The sequence below is a fragment of the Mauremys reevesii genome, linkage group 2 (assembly GCF_016161935.1).
Source record: "Mauremys reevesii isolate NIE-2019 linkage group 2, ASM1616193v1, whole genome shotgun sequence".
NCBI lineage: Eukaryota > Metazoa > Chordata > Testudines > Geoemydidae > Mauremys > Mauremys reevesii.
Window position 1 is genome coordinate 87,885,415 of NC_052624.1, and position 18,995 is coordinate 87,904,409.

The window sequence follows — 18,995 nt, forward strand, 5'->3', positions numbered from 1 at the left end:
TTAAAATAAAGCAAGAATTGTGCCCAAAGTGTTTATAGACACTAATGCTACCTGGGGCTTGTTTTTTCACTCTATTACGTATAACAATTTCAACAAGTGCTTCAGATTAAACCTTTAGGGGGTCTGGTTTTTCTTGATGCTACTACACGAGGACTAGCATATCAAGAAGGAAAAAAGAATTTCCTTTAAATTTTCTGATTACAACAAAGTTTAGAAATGCTGCCTTGCATTCTGACTTGGACTAATCTACAATGGGATGGTCCCTCTAAACAGGAATAAAATGACTCTTTTGGCAGCACTTCTTTTCTTGACTTGAACTGTTTATCCTAGCTGTTGAGGTGGGAAAAAAAATTCAAAAGAACTTTTCCCAAATTGGAACATGTTCACTTCATACAAATTAGATCCATAGAACTTTGAGTGACTTGCAAAATCTTCTTGCTATATAATTTATAAAATGAAACTGTAGTTCTAAGTGTTAAAAGGGTGAAAGCTAGACCCATTGAATTCAATGGCAAACTCCCATTGGTTTCAGTGGGCCCAAGATTTCTCCCTCTATATTCTGAGGTGGGATTTTCAAAAATGCCTAAGGGTGCATTCCCAACAGGAAGAAAGGTGTTTTACAAAACAATTGTAATATATGCATAGAAGGTATTTGCCTCATGATCTCTTTTTGTTGTTGTTGCTCCTCATGATTAACTGGCTTTATGAAAATTCTTTAATCTTCAGTTTCCTTGATTATCATTGAATTAGTATCAGAGACAACACTGAACCTCCCACTGACAACACACATGACTCCCACTGAGTCACTTTCTCTACTGAAATGACACAACACTGAATCTGGACAACGAAAGAACGCTTAAACAACATAGCAACAATCAGAGAAAACAACAGTGCCAAAACAAATTACAGAAAAAATCTCAGAAACTGCATCCACATTATAATCAAGCCATCCACACAGTGCCCTCCAAAGCCCATCAAAACAGGTGCTGAAGTCAAAAAGGACTGAGCCAACTACCAAACCACAGGAGGCCACTGCACAAGGAGCCTGCCCAAGAGCCACCCAACAAACACTCTAACCCCACTGAGGAATACACTAACCAACTGATACATCTACAAACTGAACCATCTACCCTCCACTACTAACACTCCCAAACTCCTAAATCCATATACTATCCACCATCACAAATCTAATCAATCCTCACACCCCATCTGGGCCCCTCATCTCTACTCTTCCCCCCATCATCTCGGGCATTATCATATCTCTGGACTCACTCCTGACACCACTGGACTCTCATCATCTCAGCTATCTCACTGACTGCCACCAGCACTCCCATGCCTCACCAATGCCCACACCACTCCCATCAAACACACCATCTGCACCCATGGCCAACAGGCAACATCCATACCACCTCCACAGATACAGCGCTGATGGAATACAATCCACAACTGACAGAGCTACACTGATCACAACACACTACAACTGATGCTTCTGTGCCAGACACAACTATTTTGCTGATACCTGGCATATATATCAGACAATCATTATTCAAATTTTCATATGGCCAATATATATGGGCCCACACAATATACGCTTTTACCCACCAACTGCCACATAACACCGCTCTTCCTCATCTGCTGACCTGGAATGCCAGCTCCTGAGACCACTTCATCATCTCATCTTCATCATCTTCCCCAGAGGGAATCACATCTGGAACCTTCCCACCCCCACTCTGGACCCCCCCACATCAACACCAGCCTGGACCCCCTACACCACCCTCCCACTTCCCACCACCTACGGTACTAATAACCACCACCCATTACCACCTTACCACCACCGCCCACATGACCGCCTACCACCCCCTATGCCTCCAGCAGATCCCCCACACACCCCAATCCATCTTGTCTACAGCCACCACCACAGACAGAGAGCAACTGCATCACCCACTCCACAGTACAACCACCAACATCTACACCCCCCCCACAAAAACAAAATCTACAAATCTAACAAGACCATAGAACAGAGAACAGTACCGTACCCAGAAGCAGGGGCAGAGAAGACAAGCCAAAGAAAAACCCCAAACCCTCCCCTGCAAGAACCAACCAAACCCCCCAGGCCAGTCCATCCAGCATCCCCATCAGCATCATATCCATCTCCCCATCCATCATCCCCCACTTGGGTGGCCACACTGTGGCAGGCCTCAGACGCCCACAGGGCAACTCACCACAGCACACCCCTCAACACCCAGCAACAGTACACACCAGTAACTGCACAACACAGGAACCAACCCATGCAACAAACCCAATGCAAACTCTGCTCCACCTCATCACCAACCAGCAACACCATCACAACCAGCAACACCACATCACCACACATCACACACCCACACACACCACGGCCCTCCAATATACCATATCATATAATATATATGCCCCCCGTAATGCAATATGTACCAACATATGTACATCTAAGAAAAAGGAAAGTCTAAAAGGAAGGAGAAATGGAAATATAAAAGAACAAACAAAACAAAACAAACAAAAGTGGAGAACACACACACCACCCACCTGGACACACAATAGCAGATCTTAAGGTAAAAACTTCAGAAAAAAACTTCAAGAGACTTCAACTGAAAACTGCTCAGTTCATCTGCAAATTGCTGGCTTTCTCATCATCTCACAATTAAACAAGAATGGCTGTGAATGGCTTCACAATTACAGAACCAGTTTCTTTGGTTTGGTTTTCACACCTGCTAGAACAGGACCTGGCCCTCCCCCTCCCTGATAACCTAACATTCATCTCTCTTTGCTTGCTTCTTATATGCCTATATAAACCTGCCCACCAAATTTCACCAAGAAGTGATTCAGAAGTGGTATTCATGCACCAAAAGCATGCTGCAAGCGTCTGTTGCCACAGGATCTTTACAGGATTTATTGTTGCTTTTATTGACGTATGTTGTCAATTACTAATTCATGTGTAAATAAGGAAACTGAGGATGGGGTTTGTATAATATGCACTTAGGCTTGTACAAAATCAATTAAATACAAATTATGGAGATAAATATGAATTGTGCTCCTGTCAACACGGTCCAGTCATCAACTTAACTACTCTCTGTCCAGAAAATTTCTTGGAGAACAGATACATTTTGTAAATTATGATGTATCTGTGCTTTAAAATAGATTAAATATACAAAAAAAGACCATTTCATTTTTATAGCTGTTTTTTGTTCTTAGTGTAGCATTTTACTGAAGTCTTATTTCATTCTATACAAAATTACACACAAATTGTTAAAAGAAGATTATTAAGGTTGCAAAGTCAAGCACTCAAAACTTAGTAAATTCATAATTGAGGTTGCCTCTACAACCTTAGTTTGGCCCCCTTGTGCATATGCATTGTGATACGGTCTTTACTTACTTACTATTTGTTCCACAGACCCCTGCCTAATTCAGTGCATACGATGGAGGATGCTCACTTAATATTTTGTCTCATTGTTCTGTGTGTGGCCACACGCCTTATTTACTACACATTGTTCAGACCCTGCTCTGAAGACAGAATTATTAATTTCCTCATGGGCTTGTCTGTGGTGCTCATCACAATAATACCATCATAAACATACATTAATTGAGCTTCACAAAACCCCTGTGAGAATAGGTGGTATTATCCCCATTTTACAGATGGCGGAACTGAGGCATAGAGAGATTAAGGTCAAAGGCTTCCACTAATTTTGGGTGTCCAGTCTGAGACTCCTATGAACTGATTTTTCAGACCACTTAGCATTATTTTCATGTTCAAAGCACAGCTCCTATTGACTTGAGTTGTGGCTCTGAGTGCTCAGCAATCTGTGGCTATCTGTGAAAAGTTAGGTGTAAGGACTTGCCTAATGTCACACAGGAGTTCTATGGTAGAAGTAGGAATAGAAGCCAATTTTTCTGGGGCAGCGTTCAACTATGAGACCATCCTTTTTGTTCCTGCAGTTCCTAGCCTCATTCACTACACACCCTCTGCCTTCTGTAACAAATGAGGCAGGGATTCTACGTGCACCAGCCTCCTTTACTACAGAACTCCTCATTTATCCCCAGGGCAGGTCCATCGAGGACACTGAATGAGGCATGGGTTCCTGTGATCATGTAACTAAAGTCTGTCACAATCTGCCACATCTGGGAGCTGAATTAAGGGGTGTCAAGGAGATCACAGGCTCCCGACTCGTAGTTCTGGTGCCTGTTCCCAGACCAAAACTGAGCAGCTGTTACATGGAAAAATCCCCATATGCCTCCATAGCCCTGAGCTGGAGCGTACTCGGTCTTTCTGTGGGAATGGCACATGCGGAGTCCAGACACATATGGACACTGTGAAAGGTTTGAGAATGCTCAGCGTGGACAGAATCTTCAGAGATCTAAGAAATTTCTCCTGAGCATGTGCAAACTGCAATTTTTCATGGGTTTATAATTTAGCCAAATTTGGGCAGATTTTCACGGGGATGGCAAAGTGTACTTCCCTGGCACAAAAACCAGCTCCCTTCTCCAAAGCATAAAAAGAGCTAGAGAAAAGATCACCAGGTCAAAGAAAAGGCGCTCATTTTTTTTTTAACCTTTGTATTTTTCCTTTGCCTTATTCTTGGAGATGGCTGAAATTTTCTACCCCATGTTCCCCCCCAAAAATATTTATATATATATACACATACACCCACCTCAGGCAGACATCTGGGATGAAAAATTCCATCCCAAATAGATATATTTTGGCAAGCTGAATATAAGCAACTGAAAATAGAGTCTCATATTGGGAAGTGTTGGGCAATCTTATTAATAGGCCGTGCTACCAGCCCTATGTATAGTTAAACTACTAAAAATATTTTTTTAAAATTATAATTGATATGTACATGGATTTTAAACTTCTGTTATGTAATTGTTAGATGGTGCTGAAGTCAAAATATCAAATAAAAGATATTAAGGTGTGTCTTTAGATATTTAATAATCACTATGTACACATGAAGTTCTTTTGCATACAAATACCTATTTGAAATTTTACTCCAGTGACACATAGGCACCCAAAAAGTCACAGGTAGAATTTTAGACAGTCCAACTTTGTTTTTAAATTATCCATTTTGTCCAGTTTTCTCTTTCTCTCCTTTTTATTTTGTCAGTAGTGTTTGAGGGTATTCCATTATATAATTTACAATCAAACAATATATTTTTAAAGTTCTTCAGTTTGTTTTGAAATGAATAAGTCCATCGCTTATAACCTAGCAAAGATACTGACTTCCATATCCGTACTATAGTATTTTCCTTGAGAGGAACAATGCTGTACAAACATTTGTGTATTAAAATTAATTTTTTGCATTTTCTATTTCCAAGGTTATATCGTGAAAGCGAATGACCATACTCCTCATTCTAGTAATATTTTTGTTAACAGTTACTGTTTGCAGCCAGGATGTCTGAATTTTGGAACAGAATCAAATTATACATTCTAAATCCCTTTCTCCGTTGTAACTGCTCCAGCACTCTTTATGATGCTGTAATTTCATGGTCTATAACTTGGGAGGCTTATAATACAATATGAGTTTTTACTGACTATCAAATCGCAGACATTTGCTACTTCGTGGATACATTGTCTCATTTTGTTATTCCTCTTTCATTTGGAAGCCAAATGTTTCTCCTGTTTATCTCGATTGCTGAGTTTGAACAAAACAAGCAATCTTTTATATATGTTCAGTGGAAAGGAATTTTAAGTAGAATCCTGGAATGCAATTGTCTTTAAATTAGGCTTTGGCTACACTTGCACTTGAAAGCGCTGCTGCGGCTTTGAAGCGCTAAGTGTAGTCAAAGCGCCAGTGCTGGGAGAGAGCTCTCCCAGCGCTGTCCGTACTCCACCTCCCTGTGGGGAATAACATACAGCGCTGGGAGCCGCGCTCCCAGCGCTGGGGCTTTGACTACTGCAGCACTGGAGAGGGTGTGTTTTCACACCTTGCTGCAGCTCTGCAAATTTGCAAGTGTAGCCAAGTTGTTTTCTGTTAATGTCTTTTTTTTTCCCCCCTCTCTCTCTCCCTCTCTCATGTACTTTGTAAGAAGATTGTAGCGTTAAGTGCAGGGTGGCTGTGGTCATAGGAAGCTTTGATTTTTCTCTGGAATGGCCTGGAGCTCTTCCTGCATATGATGGTGTGAGATACAGTATGACTCGGGAATAAGCAAATTTGAAACCAACACTGCAAGTTCTGAGGCTGGTTTTTTTGTTTGTTTGTTTTTGCCCCATATAGATGTGTCACACAACAGTATCTGGAGTAAAGGTGACAAGGGAATTCCTGTTTTATTTTCTTACTGATTTCTCCTACTCTTGATTTCCCTCCGCCCCTCCCACACCAGTATTATTATTATTATTGGGGTTTAAATTTGATTGTCCATATACTATTGAAATTATTTCCTACATGATTTCTTTTGCATGCTCTTCTATGGAAGTTTACAATGTCTGAAAAATACTTTTAGAAGTTTGACAATGGATTGATCTTCAGTTGAACATCTAACAGAAATTATATTTTCTCCCTTAATAACCTCTGCTCTCTTTACTGATAAATGAAGATTTGGCTAGAGCTTTCTATCCCTCATTGCAACAAGTTGATTTAACTATTACATTTAACAATTTTTGTGGGATTTTTTAATTGGCAATATTAGATAGTACCTATAATGTCAGTGACTCTGTAAAGCAGAACCTCCATCTTGCTCACTTTTTCAGTGATTGCTTGATTAGTCTGCACTACTGTTACTTTTGTAGAGTCTTGCATTTTAAGAGTCATCCTTTCTCTTGCATCGCTGACAAATTGATTTGTGCACTTGAATTGAAAACATCTCCTTCCCTCCACCCTCAAAACCATTATAGTAGGTGTAGATTTTCAACTGCACAAAACAAGATGCTCTGTTCATTCTTTTACAACTGTAACCAGTCAGGCAGAAGACCTAGGTGTCATGGAACAGCTTAATGAAAATATCTACTTGATACATAGAAGTGATCAATAAAAAGTTAGGCTGCATAAAGAATGGGATAGAAAGTACTGACTATATTATAAAGCTATTATATAACTAAATGCTATGTTTTTCCTCCTTGAATGTACTCTGTTCAATTTTAGTCAACCCTTCTCTAGAAATATATGCCAATACAACCCTTCTCTAGAAATACAGAAGGGGTCCAAAGGTGGGCAATGAATGATTAGCTGTATAGTGAGACTTCATGTGAAGAGAGATCGAGAAGATTAGGATTCTTAACTAGAAAGATGATGAATAGGGGATATGATTGAGGTATTCAGAATAATGAATGAGATACTGAGGGTGAATCAGAAGTTCTCATTTCTCACAGTATAAGAACAAAAGGACTTCAAATGAAATTGAAAAGCAACACTTTTAAAACTGATAAAAATAAATACTCCTAGCACACAACTAACCTGTGGAACTTATTGCACCAAGAGATTACTGAAGGCAGGGTCTTAATAAGATTCAAAATAGTTCTTAGTTATAAATATAGATATAGTAGAACCTCAGAGTTACAAACTGACCAGTCAACCACACACCCATTTGGAACGGGAAGTATGCAATCAGGCAACAACAGAGGGACCCCCCCCCCCCAAAAAAAGCAAATACAGTTCAGTACTGTACTAAGCCGAAACTACTAAGAATAAAGGGAAAGCAGGTGTGACGTTGCACTCTATATAATTTCATGAAAATATGCTAATGAGTGTAAATATAATGTAACTGGAATATGCTTCATGCAAAAGGTCTCTTGTAAGGTATCATTACAAAGCTTATAATCTACTGAGTGTTCATCCTATTTGTATAACTGTATCATTCTTGTATCTGAAACTAGAAATATGAAATATAACTCTAAGGTCCTATTGTAGTTATGCAAAGTGTGGGCTATTAATGGTGGTTTGGCATCCTGATGGCTCCCATTAATCAGGACAATTGACTGTAGATGGCTCTGTTTTACTTGTAAGTCTTCCTGTATACCTGTGTGCTGGAAAGTGGGTAATGAAGTCTTACAGTGACACGTGATCATGTCACCTGAACTGGAATCCATCTTTAACCTGGTGCTTTTCCATTTAAAGGGGGGTGTGGGGACCCAGAGAGAGACAAAAGATTCCTGCCTTGTGCCAAAGATATATAAGTGGGTGGAACAGAACAGAGGGGAGCCATCATGAGAAATCCCCTGGCTACCACCTGAGCTGGAACAAGGGCTGTACCAGGGGAAAGGATTGTGCCCAGACTAGGAAGGCATCCAGTCTGTGAAAGAAACTTATTGAAACATCTCTGAGGGTGAGATTTTAATCTGTATTCAGTTTTATTACAGTACTAGGCTTAGACTTGGTGTTTTATTTTATTTTGCTTGGTAATTCACTTTGTTCTGGCTGTTACTACTTGGAACGACTTAAATCCTACTTTCTGTATTTAATAAAATCACTTTTTACTTATTAATTAACCCAGCGTATGTATTAATACCTGGGGTTGGGGGGGCAAACAGCTGTGCATACCTCTCTATCACTGTTATAGAGGGTGGACAATTTGAGTTTACCCTGTATAAGATTTATGGATTTATTTGGGGTTTGGACCCCATTGGGAATTGGGCATCTGAGTGTTAAAGACAGGAACACTTCTTAAGCTGCTTTCAGTTAGGTCTGCAGCTTTGGGGCATGTGGTTCAGACCCTGGGTCTGTGTTGGAGCAGATTGGCATGTCTGACTCAACAAGACATTATTGACAGGGTGCTGGAGTCCCAAGCTGGCAGGGAAAGCAGGGGCTGAAGTAGTCTTGGCACATCAGTTGGCAGATCCAATTCGTCACAGCAGGATTTTTCTTCTGCATAGTAAAGGTTCAAAGCTGTATTAAATCAATGTTCAGTTGTAAACTTTTGAAAGAACAACATTTTGTTCAGAGTTACGAACAACCCCCATTCCCGTAACTCTGAGGTTTTACTGTAGTGAAATCATCCACAAGTAGATGGTATAAAGGATGTAGACCCTCATGCAGGTTGTCCCAAATGGAATTTCTTGCACCTTAAACTGAAGCACTTGGTTCTAGCCTCCAGTGGAGACAGAATTCCAGACTTGAGGCACCACTGGACTGATCTGGTGTGGCAGTTTCTATGTATTTCTGTTTTTGGTAATGTGGGTTTTTTTTCCCCCCGTCAGGTTGAATTCTCCTATCCTCCTCTCATCCCAGGAGAAGGACATGACAGCCACAGTTTACCAGAAGAATGGAAATACTTGCCTTTCCTTGCCTTGCCAGATGGAGCTCACAACTATCAAGAAGGTAAGAAAGCAAACATGAGATTACACATCTGAGTGAGGATCTGTGGCAGTAGCTGAAGACTGGGTCCTCCTGTGTACTTCTACTAGGGGAGAAAGAATCCTGACACTTGAACTATTAATTAACCAGGCTTCTGACTACTTGAATGCTATTAATCTTTATTTTGCAGTTTAGTCCACAACTGCAGAAATGGATTTTACAGAAATGGAATCTGTAAAAAGAAGCAACTTAAAATACTTGCGCTTTCAAACTGAACCCTGATCATGAGAATGCAGCAGCAGGAAATCCTCACTCAATACAGGGGGTTCCTTTAAAGGGTACAACCTCGCTTGCTTTTGGTTATAAAATAACCCACACTCCCCAAAACCTTCATTAAGGAAATCTGGTCCTGTAAATATTTTTGGAGGTGGGAGAAAAAGTATTCAAAAGTGTGTGATCAAAGCAATCTGTTTTTGCTTAAATAGATCTGTGGTTCTCAAAATGTGTTCTACAGATTTTTGAAAGTCTGCAGAAATCCTATAGTGAGAACCAACCAATGAAAAGTGCAAGAGGACTTGCTATGAAGAGTAGTGGCCTTCAGAATGAAAAGGTGGGACTTAGCCAAGGCATAGCAGTCTATAGGTAAATATATCTATAGATAGTTTTGCTCTGTCTATAGATGCAAAAATGAAATATTTTATTTAAAATTTTTCTCTTAATCTTGTTATATGCTTCCTCCTCAAGAACACCAGCTTTCTGAGAAACCAAGGATCAGTTTACACAAGTCCTCTTGTCTGGGACTTGCAGTTTCAGATTCTGAATCAGTATCAAAATAGCACTATGAGCTCTGGAGAAAAAGGGATCACTTTAAAAGGAACACTTGAAAATGTTTTACTTTTACAAGTAATGCCAAGTGTCCTATAACTGAAAGATTAGAGGAAATTTTTTTTTCATTTCAGATTTTTTTCTTTGTGCATTTGTGACAGTACTTTTTATGTACTGTGGTGCCTTTCATTATGTACTGTGGTGCCACGTACAGTCAATTTGTCTGTTTCTTCTTCGAGTGCTTGTTCATGTCAATTCCAATCAGGTGCGCGTGCACCACGTGCATGACAGCCAGAAGATTTTTCCCCAGCAGTATCCATAAGGTCGGCCTGGGCGCCCCCTGAAGTTGCGCCTTCATGGTGCCCATATAAGGCCCTGCTGACCCGATGCCCCCTCAGTGCCTTCTTACCACCGGAGACAGCTAGCTGGAACTTCCCTAACTCTTGCTTTTGCAAGTGCCTTTAGCAGTGTTCCATTGTCAGTTGGTGGGGAGGGATAGCTCAGTGGTTTGAGCATTGGCCTGTTAAACCCAGGGTTGTGAATTCAGTCCTTGAGGGGGCCATTTAGGTATCTGGGGCAAAATCAGTACTTGGTCCTGCTAGTGAAGGCAGGGGGTTGGACTCAATGACCTTTCAAGGTCCCTTCCAGTTCTATGAGATTGGTATATCTCCATTTATTATATAGTTAGATTATTTGTTAGTAGTGTTAGTAGTTTCTCTAAGTTTCCGTTGCCGGAGTCTCCCCCCACATTTCGTTCCCCAACACTGGGGCATGCCTCGGTCGCCGGGATTCAAATCGTATGAAGTCTGTAGGAAAGTGATGCCAAAGAGTGACCCACACACTTCTTGTTTGAAGTGCCTCGGCGAGAGTCACTAAAATGACAAGTGCTGCATTTGCAAGGGGTTTCAGCCGAGGACCCTTAAGGATTGCGAGCAGAGACTCAGAATTCTCCTCCTGGAGGCAGCACTCTGTCTGCAGTCCAACCCCGGATCGGCGGAGCCCACGCTGAGCGCTGCCTCCTCCGTGCGCAGCGCACTGGTGCCGACAGCGTGCGAGCTGGCACCAGAAAAGGCGGCTAAGAACTCCCGGCACCGACATGGCGCTGAACATAAGACTTCTAGCAGGCGCTGATCTTCGTCCCCGGTGCCTCAGAAGAAAAAGAAGCAGGAGCAGGGACGCTCTCCCCCTCCTAAGCCTAAGGAGCCAGTGGCAGGGAGGCCTCAGCCCATCCAGCCTGCTTCAGGCCTGGTGCCTCCTAGGGGCTTGTCAACTCCTGCCCTGCAAGAGGTCCAATCGAGTCCGGCCCGCTACCGTTCTCCAGACTGTCATGGCCGGGACATTGAATTCCCCTCCACTACAGAGACTTTTGAGGTGGCGCAGGACCTTATTTGCCTGACGGCACCATCTCCTCCAAGGAGGGACGAGGCACTGGTGATAACCCGGCCTCCTATCCCATCTAGGGGCAAGCCGGCCCTGATGTCACATCGCTCCCCATCTCTGCTGCACCACTCCCCGATGCTGACCGCCCATGTGGGGGGACGGCATCAATCTCCAGAGGCTCGGCACGACTCCTTGGCACCACCCAGAACTGCTGCTCAGTGGTCTTCCTTTTCGGAGACCTCGGAGTCTGAGGCGGAGTCCTAGTGCTCAAATAGGTCCAGCAGCAGGAGGTCTAGATCCGCCAGCGCCCTGGCCACCGCAATCGCAACCGCCAGTCAGTGGCCTTTTAGGCCCAGAGAGTCCCAATCATCAAGCACAGGTCAGAGCTAGGCTTCAAGATCCAGGTCGGTGTTGGTCGTGTCAGCATCCTTTGCCTCCTTAGAGCAGCTGGCACCTGAGACTATGCTGATACCTCTGCCTGCTGCTAAGTACTCAGTGCTGGCGACCATCCTGGTGTTGGCCTCGTGGTACCAACCATGGCACTGGCGATAGAGCAACCTAACGAACAGCACAACCCTCTTGGTGCCGAGGGCAGTGACCAAGGCCACATGCCAGTGCTATCGTCCTTGTCCTCCCCAGATGAGGCCGTTGTGGGCACTTCAACAACCCCAGCCTTGGAAGATAACAGGATCCTGCAACAGTTGTTGCGTAGGGTGGCCAAGACTCATCAAGTCTATAAATGAAACCACAAAAACTTTGCGGCATACTCCGGTTTCTTTGCCTCCTACAGCTAAGAGAAATGAGAGATGCTATTTCAAAGGGATACGAGCATTTCTATTCTCATCCTCCACCCAACTCTTTGGTGGTGGATGCTGCAAACCAAAGGAAGCGTCATGGGTTTCAGGGACCTTTCCCTAAAAATCGAGAGGCAAAAAAGGTGAACTTTTTCGGGAGGAAAATCTACTCCACCGGTAGTTTACAGCTCTGCATTTCAAACCAGCAGGCCATCATTAGTACCTACTCCTTTAACACCTGCAGAGCGATGGCCAAGTTTGATGAGCTGTTACCACCAGTCTCCCACTCCGAATTTAATGCCTTGGTAGAGGAAGGCAAATTCATTTCTATGATTTCTATGATTTCTAAGGCCTCCTTGCAGTTGGCTCTTGATGATGCCAACGTGGCCACCCGAACCATGGCTACTGGGTGACCATGAGAAGATCCTCTTGGCTTCAGGTCTCACGAAGTCCAACAGACCATTCAAGATCTACCCTTTGAAGGTCAGGCCCTATTCTCTGAAAAGACAGACAGGAAACTGCACAGTTTAAAAGACTCGAGGGCCGCCCTCAAGTCCCTGGGCATACACCCCCCTCCTCCCCCACTACACAGCACAGGCACTTCAGGCTGCAGCCTCCTCTGCAGTTTTGCTGCACTCGTCCTCAGGCCAGGGCTCTGGCTCTGGCCAACCCAAGTCACCTTTTAGCCCTAAACCAGCCTTTTGAAGGTGTGGTCGAGGATGGCACACCAGAACAAAAACTGGATCTACCCCGCCTCACCTTTTCGTCCCAACTGTCCCCTTTCTACCATGCATGGTCCTATATCACTTTGGACCACTGGGTGCTCTGCACGGTAGAGAGGGGATACTCCATCCAATTCTGTGCTTGCCCCACGTCACTCCCCTTCCCCGCCCCCCTTCAGGGACCCCTCTCACGAGCAACTCCTTATACAGGAGGTGCACTCACTCTTTTTGCTAGGGGCAGTGGAAGAGGTTCCTCAGGAGCAGAAGGGCAAGGGTTTCTATTCCTGGTATTTCCTAATACCGAAAGCCAAAGGCAAGCTGAGGTCTGCGAGAACTAGACCTGCGAGAACTCAACAAATTCATGAAGAAGCTCAAGTTCCGCATGGTCTCTTTGGCCTCCATCAGCCCTTCATTGGATCCAGGAGACTGGTATGCAACCCTCAACTTGAAGGATGCGTAATTTCACATAGCAATAATTCTGTCCCACAGAAAATACCTCAGGTTTGTGGTGAACAACACTCACTACCAGTTTACAGTCCTTCCATTCGGCCTGTCGGCAGCACCTCCAGTGTTCACCAAGTGCATGGCAGTCGTGGCTGCATTCCTGCGGAGGCGGCAGGTACAGGTGTTCCAGTACCTCGATGACTGGCTCATCAAGGGCCGCTCCAGGTTTCAAGGGGATGCACAAGTCAACTTCATAAGAATGATGTTCGACGAACTGGGCCTCCTTCTGAACTAGGGGAAATCAAAGCTGTCCCCGGTTCAGAGGATAGAGTTTATAGGGGCAGTACTGGACTCAACACAAGCCAGGGCATACCTCCCAAAAGCAAGGCTTCGGTCACTCGGCGACATCGTACGAAGTCTCAGGCAGTTCCTCACCACCACAGGAAGGAACTGCCTGAAACTTCTGTCAGACTCAGACTTCAACCTCTTCAGTTGTGGCTAGTGTTAGTGTATTGGCCAGCCTGGGACAGCTTGGACAGAATCATAACCCTGTCTCGCCTGGTACTCGACTCCCTCCTGTGGTGGCTTGGCTAATAGCTGGTATGTGCAGGGGTCCCCTTCACCAGCCCCCAGCCATCCCTCTCGCTAGTAATGGATGTGTCAGCCTTAGGCTGGGGAGTACAACTGGAAGACCTCAGGACACAAGGCCTCTGGTCTCAGCCGGAACTCGCTCTCCACATCAATGTAAGAGAGCTGAAAGTGGTGTGCCTCGCGTGACACATTCTGAGCCCACTTGGCAGGGAGATGTCTGTCATAGCTGATATACAACACCACAGTGATATTTTATATCAGCAAATGGGGGGCGGGGGGATGCTTCTCTCCTCTGTGCTGTGGGACTTCTGATTAGACCATTCGATACATCTGCAAGCATCGTACCTCCCTGGAATACAGAATAAGTTGGCGGACTATCTCAGCAGGTCGTTCCCTTTGCCCGGACGTTGCAAACGCAATCTTCCATCAGTGGGGTTTTCCCCAGATAGACCTGTTCGCCACGTGATGCAACAGGAAGTGCCAGCAGTTTTGCTCCCTCCTGAATCACAGCCCGGGCTCCGTCGCGATCGCGTTCTGCCTCCCCATGAGGAGGCTATCTTCTCTACATGTTTCCACCTATCCCTCTTATTCACAAGGTGCTTCTCAAGATATGGAGGGAACAAGCTTCGGTGATATTGATAGCCCCAGCCTGGCCTCGCCAGCACTGGTACACATCACTTCTGGAAATGTCCGTGGAAGCTCCAGTCATCTTGCCGCTCTTCTCAGACTTACTAACTCAGGATCATGGTCGGCTTCAGCACCCAAACTTCGAGTCGCTGCACCTCATGGAAGCTCCATGCTGAACCCGACGGAGCTCTCTTGCTCGGACCTGGTTAGACAAGTCCTCCTTGGCAGTAGAAAGCCCTCCACCAGGGATACTTACCTTGCTGCGCTGACCGGATTGAAAATCTTTTCCACTTGGCATCATTTGTCCCTGACACCTCTGTGCCACTTATATTAGACTATTTTCTCCATCTCAAGAATCAGGGGCGGTCTATGTCGTTAATAAGGGTTCACTTGGCCGCCCTATCTGCCTTCCATCCAGGCTCAGATCAACCATTTCCTCAAAGGTCTCGACAGGTTATATACGGAAGTCAGGCAGGTGGTCCCAGTCTGATCATTTCCAGACTGACAGCACTGCCTTGCTAGCGGTGTGCTCCATGCTCTATCTCTCGTACAAGGTGGTATTTCTGGTGGCAATAACCTCAGCCAGGAGGGTGTTTGAGCTCAAGGCCCTAACATCAGAGCCTCCTTACACCATGTTCTATAAGAACAAGGTTCAGCTCAGGCCACAGTTTTCTTCCCGAAGGTTGTCTCCCAGTTTCATATCAACCAGGACATCTTCCTCCAATGTTCTGTCCTAAGCCGCACTCGAGCAGCAGGGAGCAGAGGCTTCACTCTTTGGATGTCTGCAGAGTGCTTGCCTTTTATACAGGGGCGGCCCTAGGTATTTTGCTGCCCCAAGCACTGCAGGCAGGCTGCCCTTGGTGGCTTGCCTGCGGGAAGTCCCCGGTCCCGCGGATTCAGCGGCAGCCTGCGGGAGGTCTGCCGAAGCCGCGGGACCAGCGGACCCTCTGCAGGCATGCAGCTGAAGGCAACCTGCCTGCTGCCCTCGCGGCGACCGGCAGAGTGCCCCCCGTGGCTTGTCGCCCCAGGCACGCGCTTGGCCTGGAGCCGCCCCTGCTTTTATATCGAAAGAACATAACCATTCCAGAAGTCCATTCAACTGTTTGTGGCTGTGGTGGACAGAAGGATCTTCCAGTCTCTTCCCAACAAATTTTGTTGTGGATCTTGTCCTGCATTTGATAGTGCTACAACCTGGAACGGGTGCCAGCCCCTCCAATCACTGCACACTCCACCAGGGCACAGGCTTCTTCAGCAGCTTTCCTGACTCAGGTTCCTACCCAGGAAATATGCAGGGCAGCAAGTTGGTCCTCCATACACGCTTTCGCTGCACATTATGCAATTACCCAGCAGGCCAGAGACGACGCGGTCTTTGGTAGAGCTGTGCTCCAATAGGTGAACAACTCTGACTCCGCCTCCTGAACTTGGGCTTGTGATTCACCCGATTGGAATTGACATGAGCAAGCACTTGAAGAAGAAAAAACAGTTACTCATCTTCTCGTAACTATTGTTCTTTGAGATGTGTTGTTCATGTCCATTCAAATACCCTCCCTCCTACCCCTCTGTCGGAGTACCTGTCAAGAAGGAACTGAGGTGGGGTTGGGTTGGCAAGGCCCTATATTGGCACCATGACGTTGCAACTCCAGGGGGGCGCCCAGATACTGCTAGGGGGAAAATCTTCCAGCTGTCGTGCACACGGTGTGCGCACACCTGATTGGAATGGACATGAACATCAGATCTTGAAGAACAAAACTTACGAGAAGGTGAGTAACCATTTTTTCTCTGCACAGCAACAGGGGAGAAAAAATCTTTTAAAAAGAAGAAATTGTAGAATCACAAAAATACCCTGATGCTACTTTTAATTAGGGTTTTGTTATGTTTCTAATTCAAATTGCATCTGACCCTCTAAATGTTAGAGGTATTTCATCTGGAATTGGTAGCAAAAGTATAGGAGTTGTATCAAAAGAATTTATCTTTGCATCAGTAAAAGGCCACTCCTTGCCTCTGTGTTGGTCCTGACTTTGTTTCATTTCTGTATAATTAAATATCAAATGATCTACAGAGTGCATTCTAAAGCAGGAAGTAGGACCAGGTGAGTGAAGTTGTTTCTACATTGGCTCAGTGCCACAGCCCTATGCATGAAAGCTAAATAGTTGACTTTCTGTCATTTCATTACCACAGCAACAGGTCATTAATGCATATTTTGAAGTAAGAGAGATTGCTGCAAAGCTAGCATAGCAACAAAGCAACTAAACCTGTTAGGTATATCCTTGGGTTTTATGGCCAGAAACATACTAAAAATTTGAGTTGGAATTACCAAATGTATTTCAAAATGAGATTACCGTAAATTTACTATAACATATTGGGCCTGGTTTTCCTGTGCAGGTTATGAGTAATTCACAGTGTAGGAGTTACTAGTGTCCAGTGAAATGGGGAATTAGGCTACTTGTTTGGAGAGACATTTATTAAAAATTCTACTAAGCCCCTACCCAATCTCTTTAGAACGCAGTGAAATCTGTAAAAGGGACTGGCCGTTTTTAGTACCTAACTCCTTTTCTCAAGAGACTACTCCATATTTTTAAGTACAGTTCTGTTTCATTTTATTATTATAAAGTCAGTAACCAATTTTAGTCACTCTCAAGACAGGGTTCCCTTCATAGTGAAATGTTGTGAACTGCAAAACAGAATTCTTCTAATGAGTGCTTTGCCTTTGCTGTATCTATAAATTAGCAATTAACAGTTAGTGGCAGTAATATGTCTGTTTGCATAATTATTAAACACTGTCTAGCTTTGAAGTAAACCCTACAGCTTTAATGAAAAGCTCTTTTTTTTTTTTAGTGCCCTTTGTCATGTCATAGCATAAATATTGCTTATTTGGCACCTTTGCACAGAGAGAAAGTAAGTTGTTTACTAGTTACTAGAACAGTTTGGTCACAGATTTAGACAAAGACTTCATCTCTACTTACAAAAGTGTAGACCTGGTAGAAAGTGCAGTTCCTTCAGAAAGGCTTTTGTAAATGAGAGTAATGTTGAAAAAGATGACTACAGAGCTGAAAATACAAAATGTTGATGTATCGTTCTGTTGATGGCTGATGAAGCTTTTTCTTTCTTTTCTTAGATACTGTGTTTTTCCACTTGCCACCAAGATGTGGAGATCAAACCACAATATATGGTGTCTCTTGCTATAGGCAGATTGAAGCCAAGGTAATTTATAGTTGCAAATATGCAAGAGTAAAATTGTAGGTTTGATACAGAAATGAATGGGTGAAATTCTATGACCTGCATTATGCAAGAGATCAACCCTAACTGATCAGAATAGTCTCTCTGGCCTTAAAACCTATGAATCTGCAGAGTAGGCACGTTTAGAGCTGAAGAAGTCTCTCTTTTCTTTCACCACCAAGAACACTGTGGTTCACATCAGTCTCCTTACACGTCCCATTATAGGTTTTGGTTACAGCGAATCTACCAGGCAAGAACTCCCAGAAGCTGAAGTAAGCTGGAAGAATCTGTCAGGCTAGCTAAGAATTTATATTGCCAGAGAAGTGGAACTCATTGCTGAAAGCAGGTTTAAATTATTCCAGTAACAGATCTTTGGGTACCTATTGCACAGACACACAAATTCTTCCTTCATGTATCTCCTTTATTTCCAGAAAAGATATTGGGCTCCTTTGCAAAAAGTAAATTTTCAAGGTGGATCAAAATTCTCTTTTGCACAGTTTTCCATTACATGTAGTTCTCTATTGTCCAGACCAGTTAGATTTTCAGGGAAGTATTTTTGGGCAGTAAGGGGGTTGTAGTGTGTATTGTCCCACTCTTTGAGAAAATTGTCTTGTACTTGATCTGATATATGTGCAATGTGCCAAGATTTTAAAAAGTGATGGGCACAATATAAATGTTTGTAGTTATAATTACTCCCTAATGTTATTACACGCTTATTTTAAAATATGTATAATCTTTCCATTGACATGCAACAACCCTGAATGTCTAATAGTTTTTAGAAGGCGTTCTGGATAACTTTTATGTTCAGAAATCTTAAATGACATGCTGTGCACTGTATTTATATTGTCCCCCAATCACATTTGGATTATTTTTAAAGTCTGTTTATTAATTCTCGTTTGAGTTAACTTTACAATATTAAATACATAATTGCAATTCTATTATTATTATTGTATTGACTCTGGTTTATTCAGTATTTGTGCAATAGGCAATTATTGTGGTATCCTGTGGTTAAAGTCTCTCTGTATTTAACTGTACAGAACTTAGTTTTATTATACTGTTGATTACAGTTTCTGCTGTTTACTAACCATTAAGAGGGTAAATAGATTTTAAATTGAACTGTTTTGGAACAAGTGGAATAT

The 18,995-nt window shown here is 43.6% G+C and overlaps 1 protein-coding gene across 2 annotated transcripts in view; it reads left to right on the forward strand.

Moving 5' to 3' along the window:
* Positions 1 to 18,995, forward strand: part of AVL9 (AVL9 cell migration associated) — an 84,831-nt gene that overhangs the window by 18,655 nt on the left and 47,181 nt on the right. For both annotated transcript variants that reach the window (XR_005594534.1, XM_039526062.1), the window contains exons 2-3: positions 9,161 to 9,281; positions 17,756 to 17,841. Coding sequence is in view for 1 of the 2 variants with exons in the window: in XM_039526062.1 (XP_039381996.1) it covers positions 9,161 to 9,281; positions 17,756 to 17,841 (207 nt within the window). In the remaining variant the exon portion in view is untranslated. The remainder of the gene's footprint in view (positions 1 to 9,160; positions 9,282 to 17,755; positions 17,842 to 18,995) is intronic.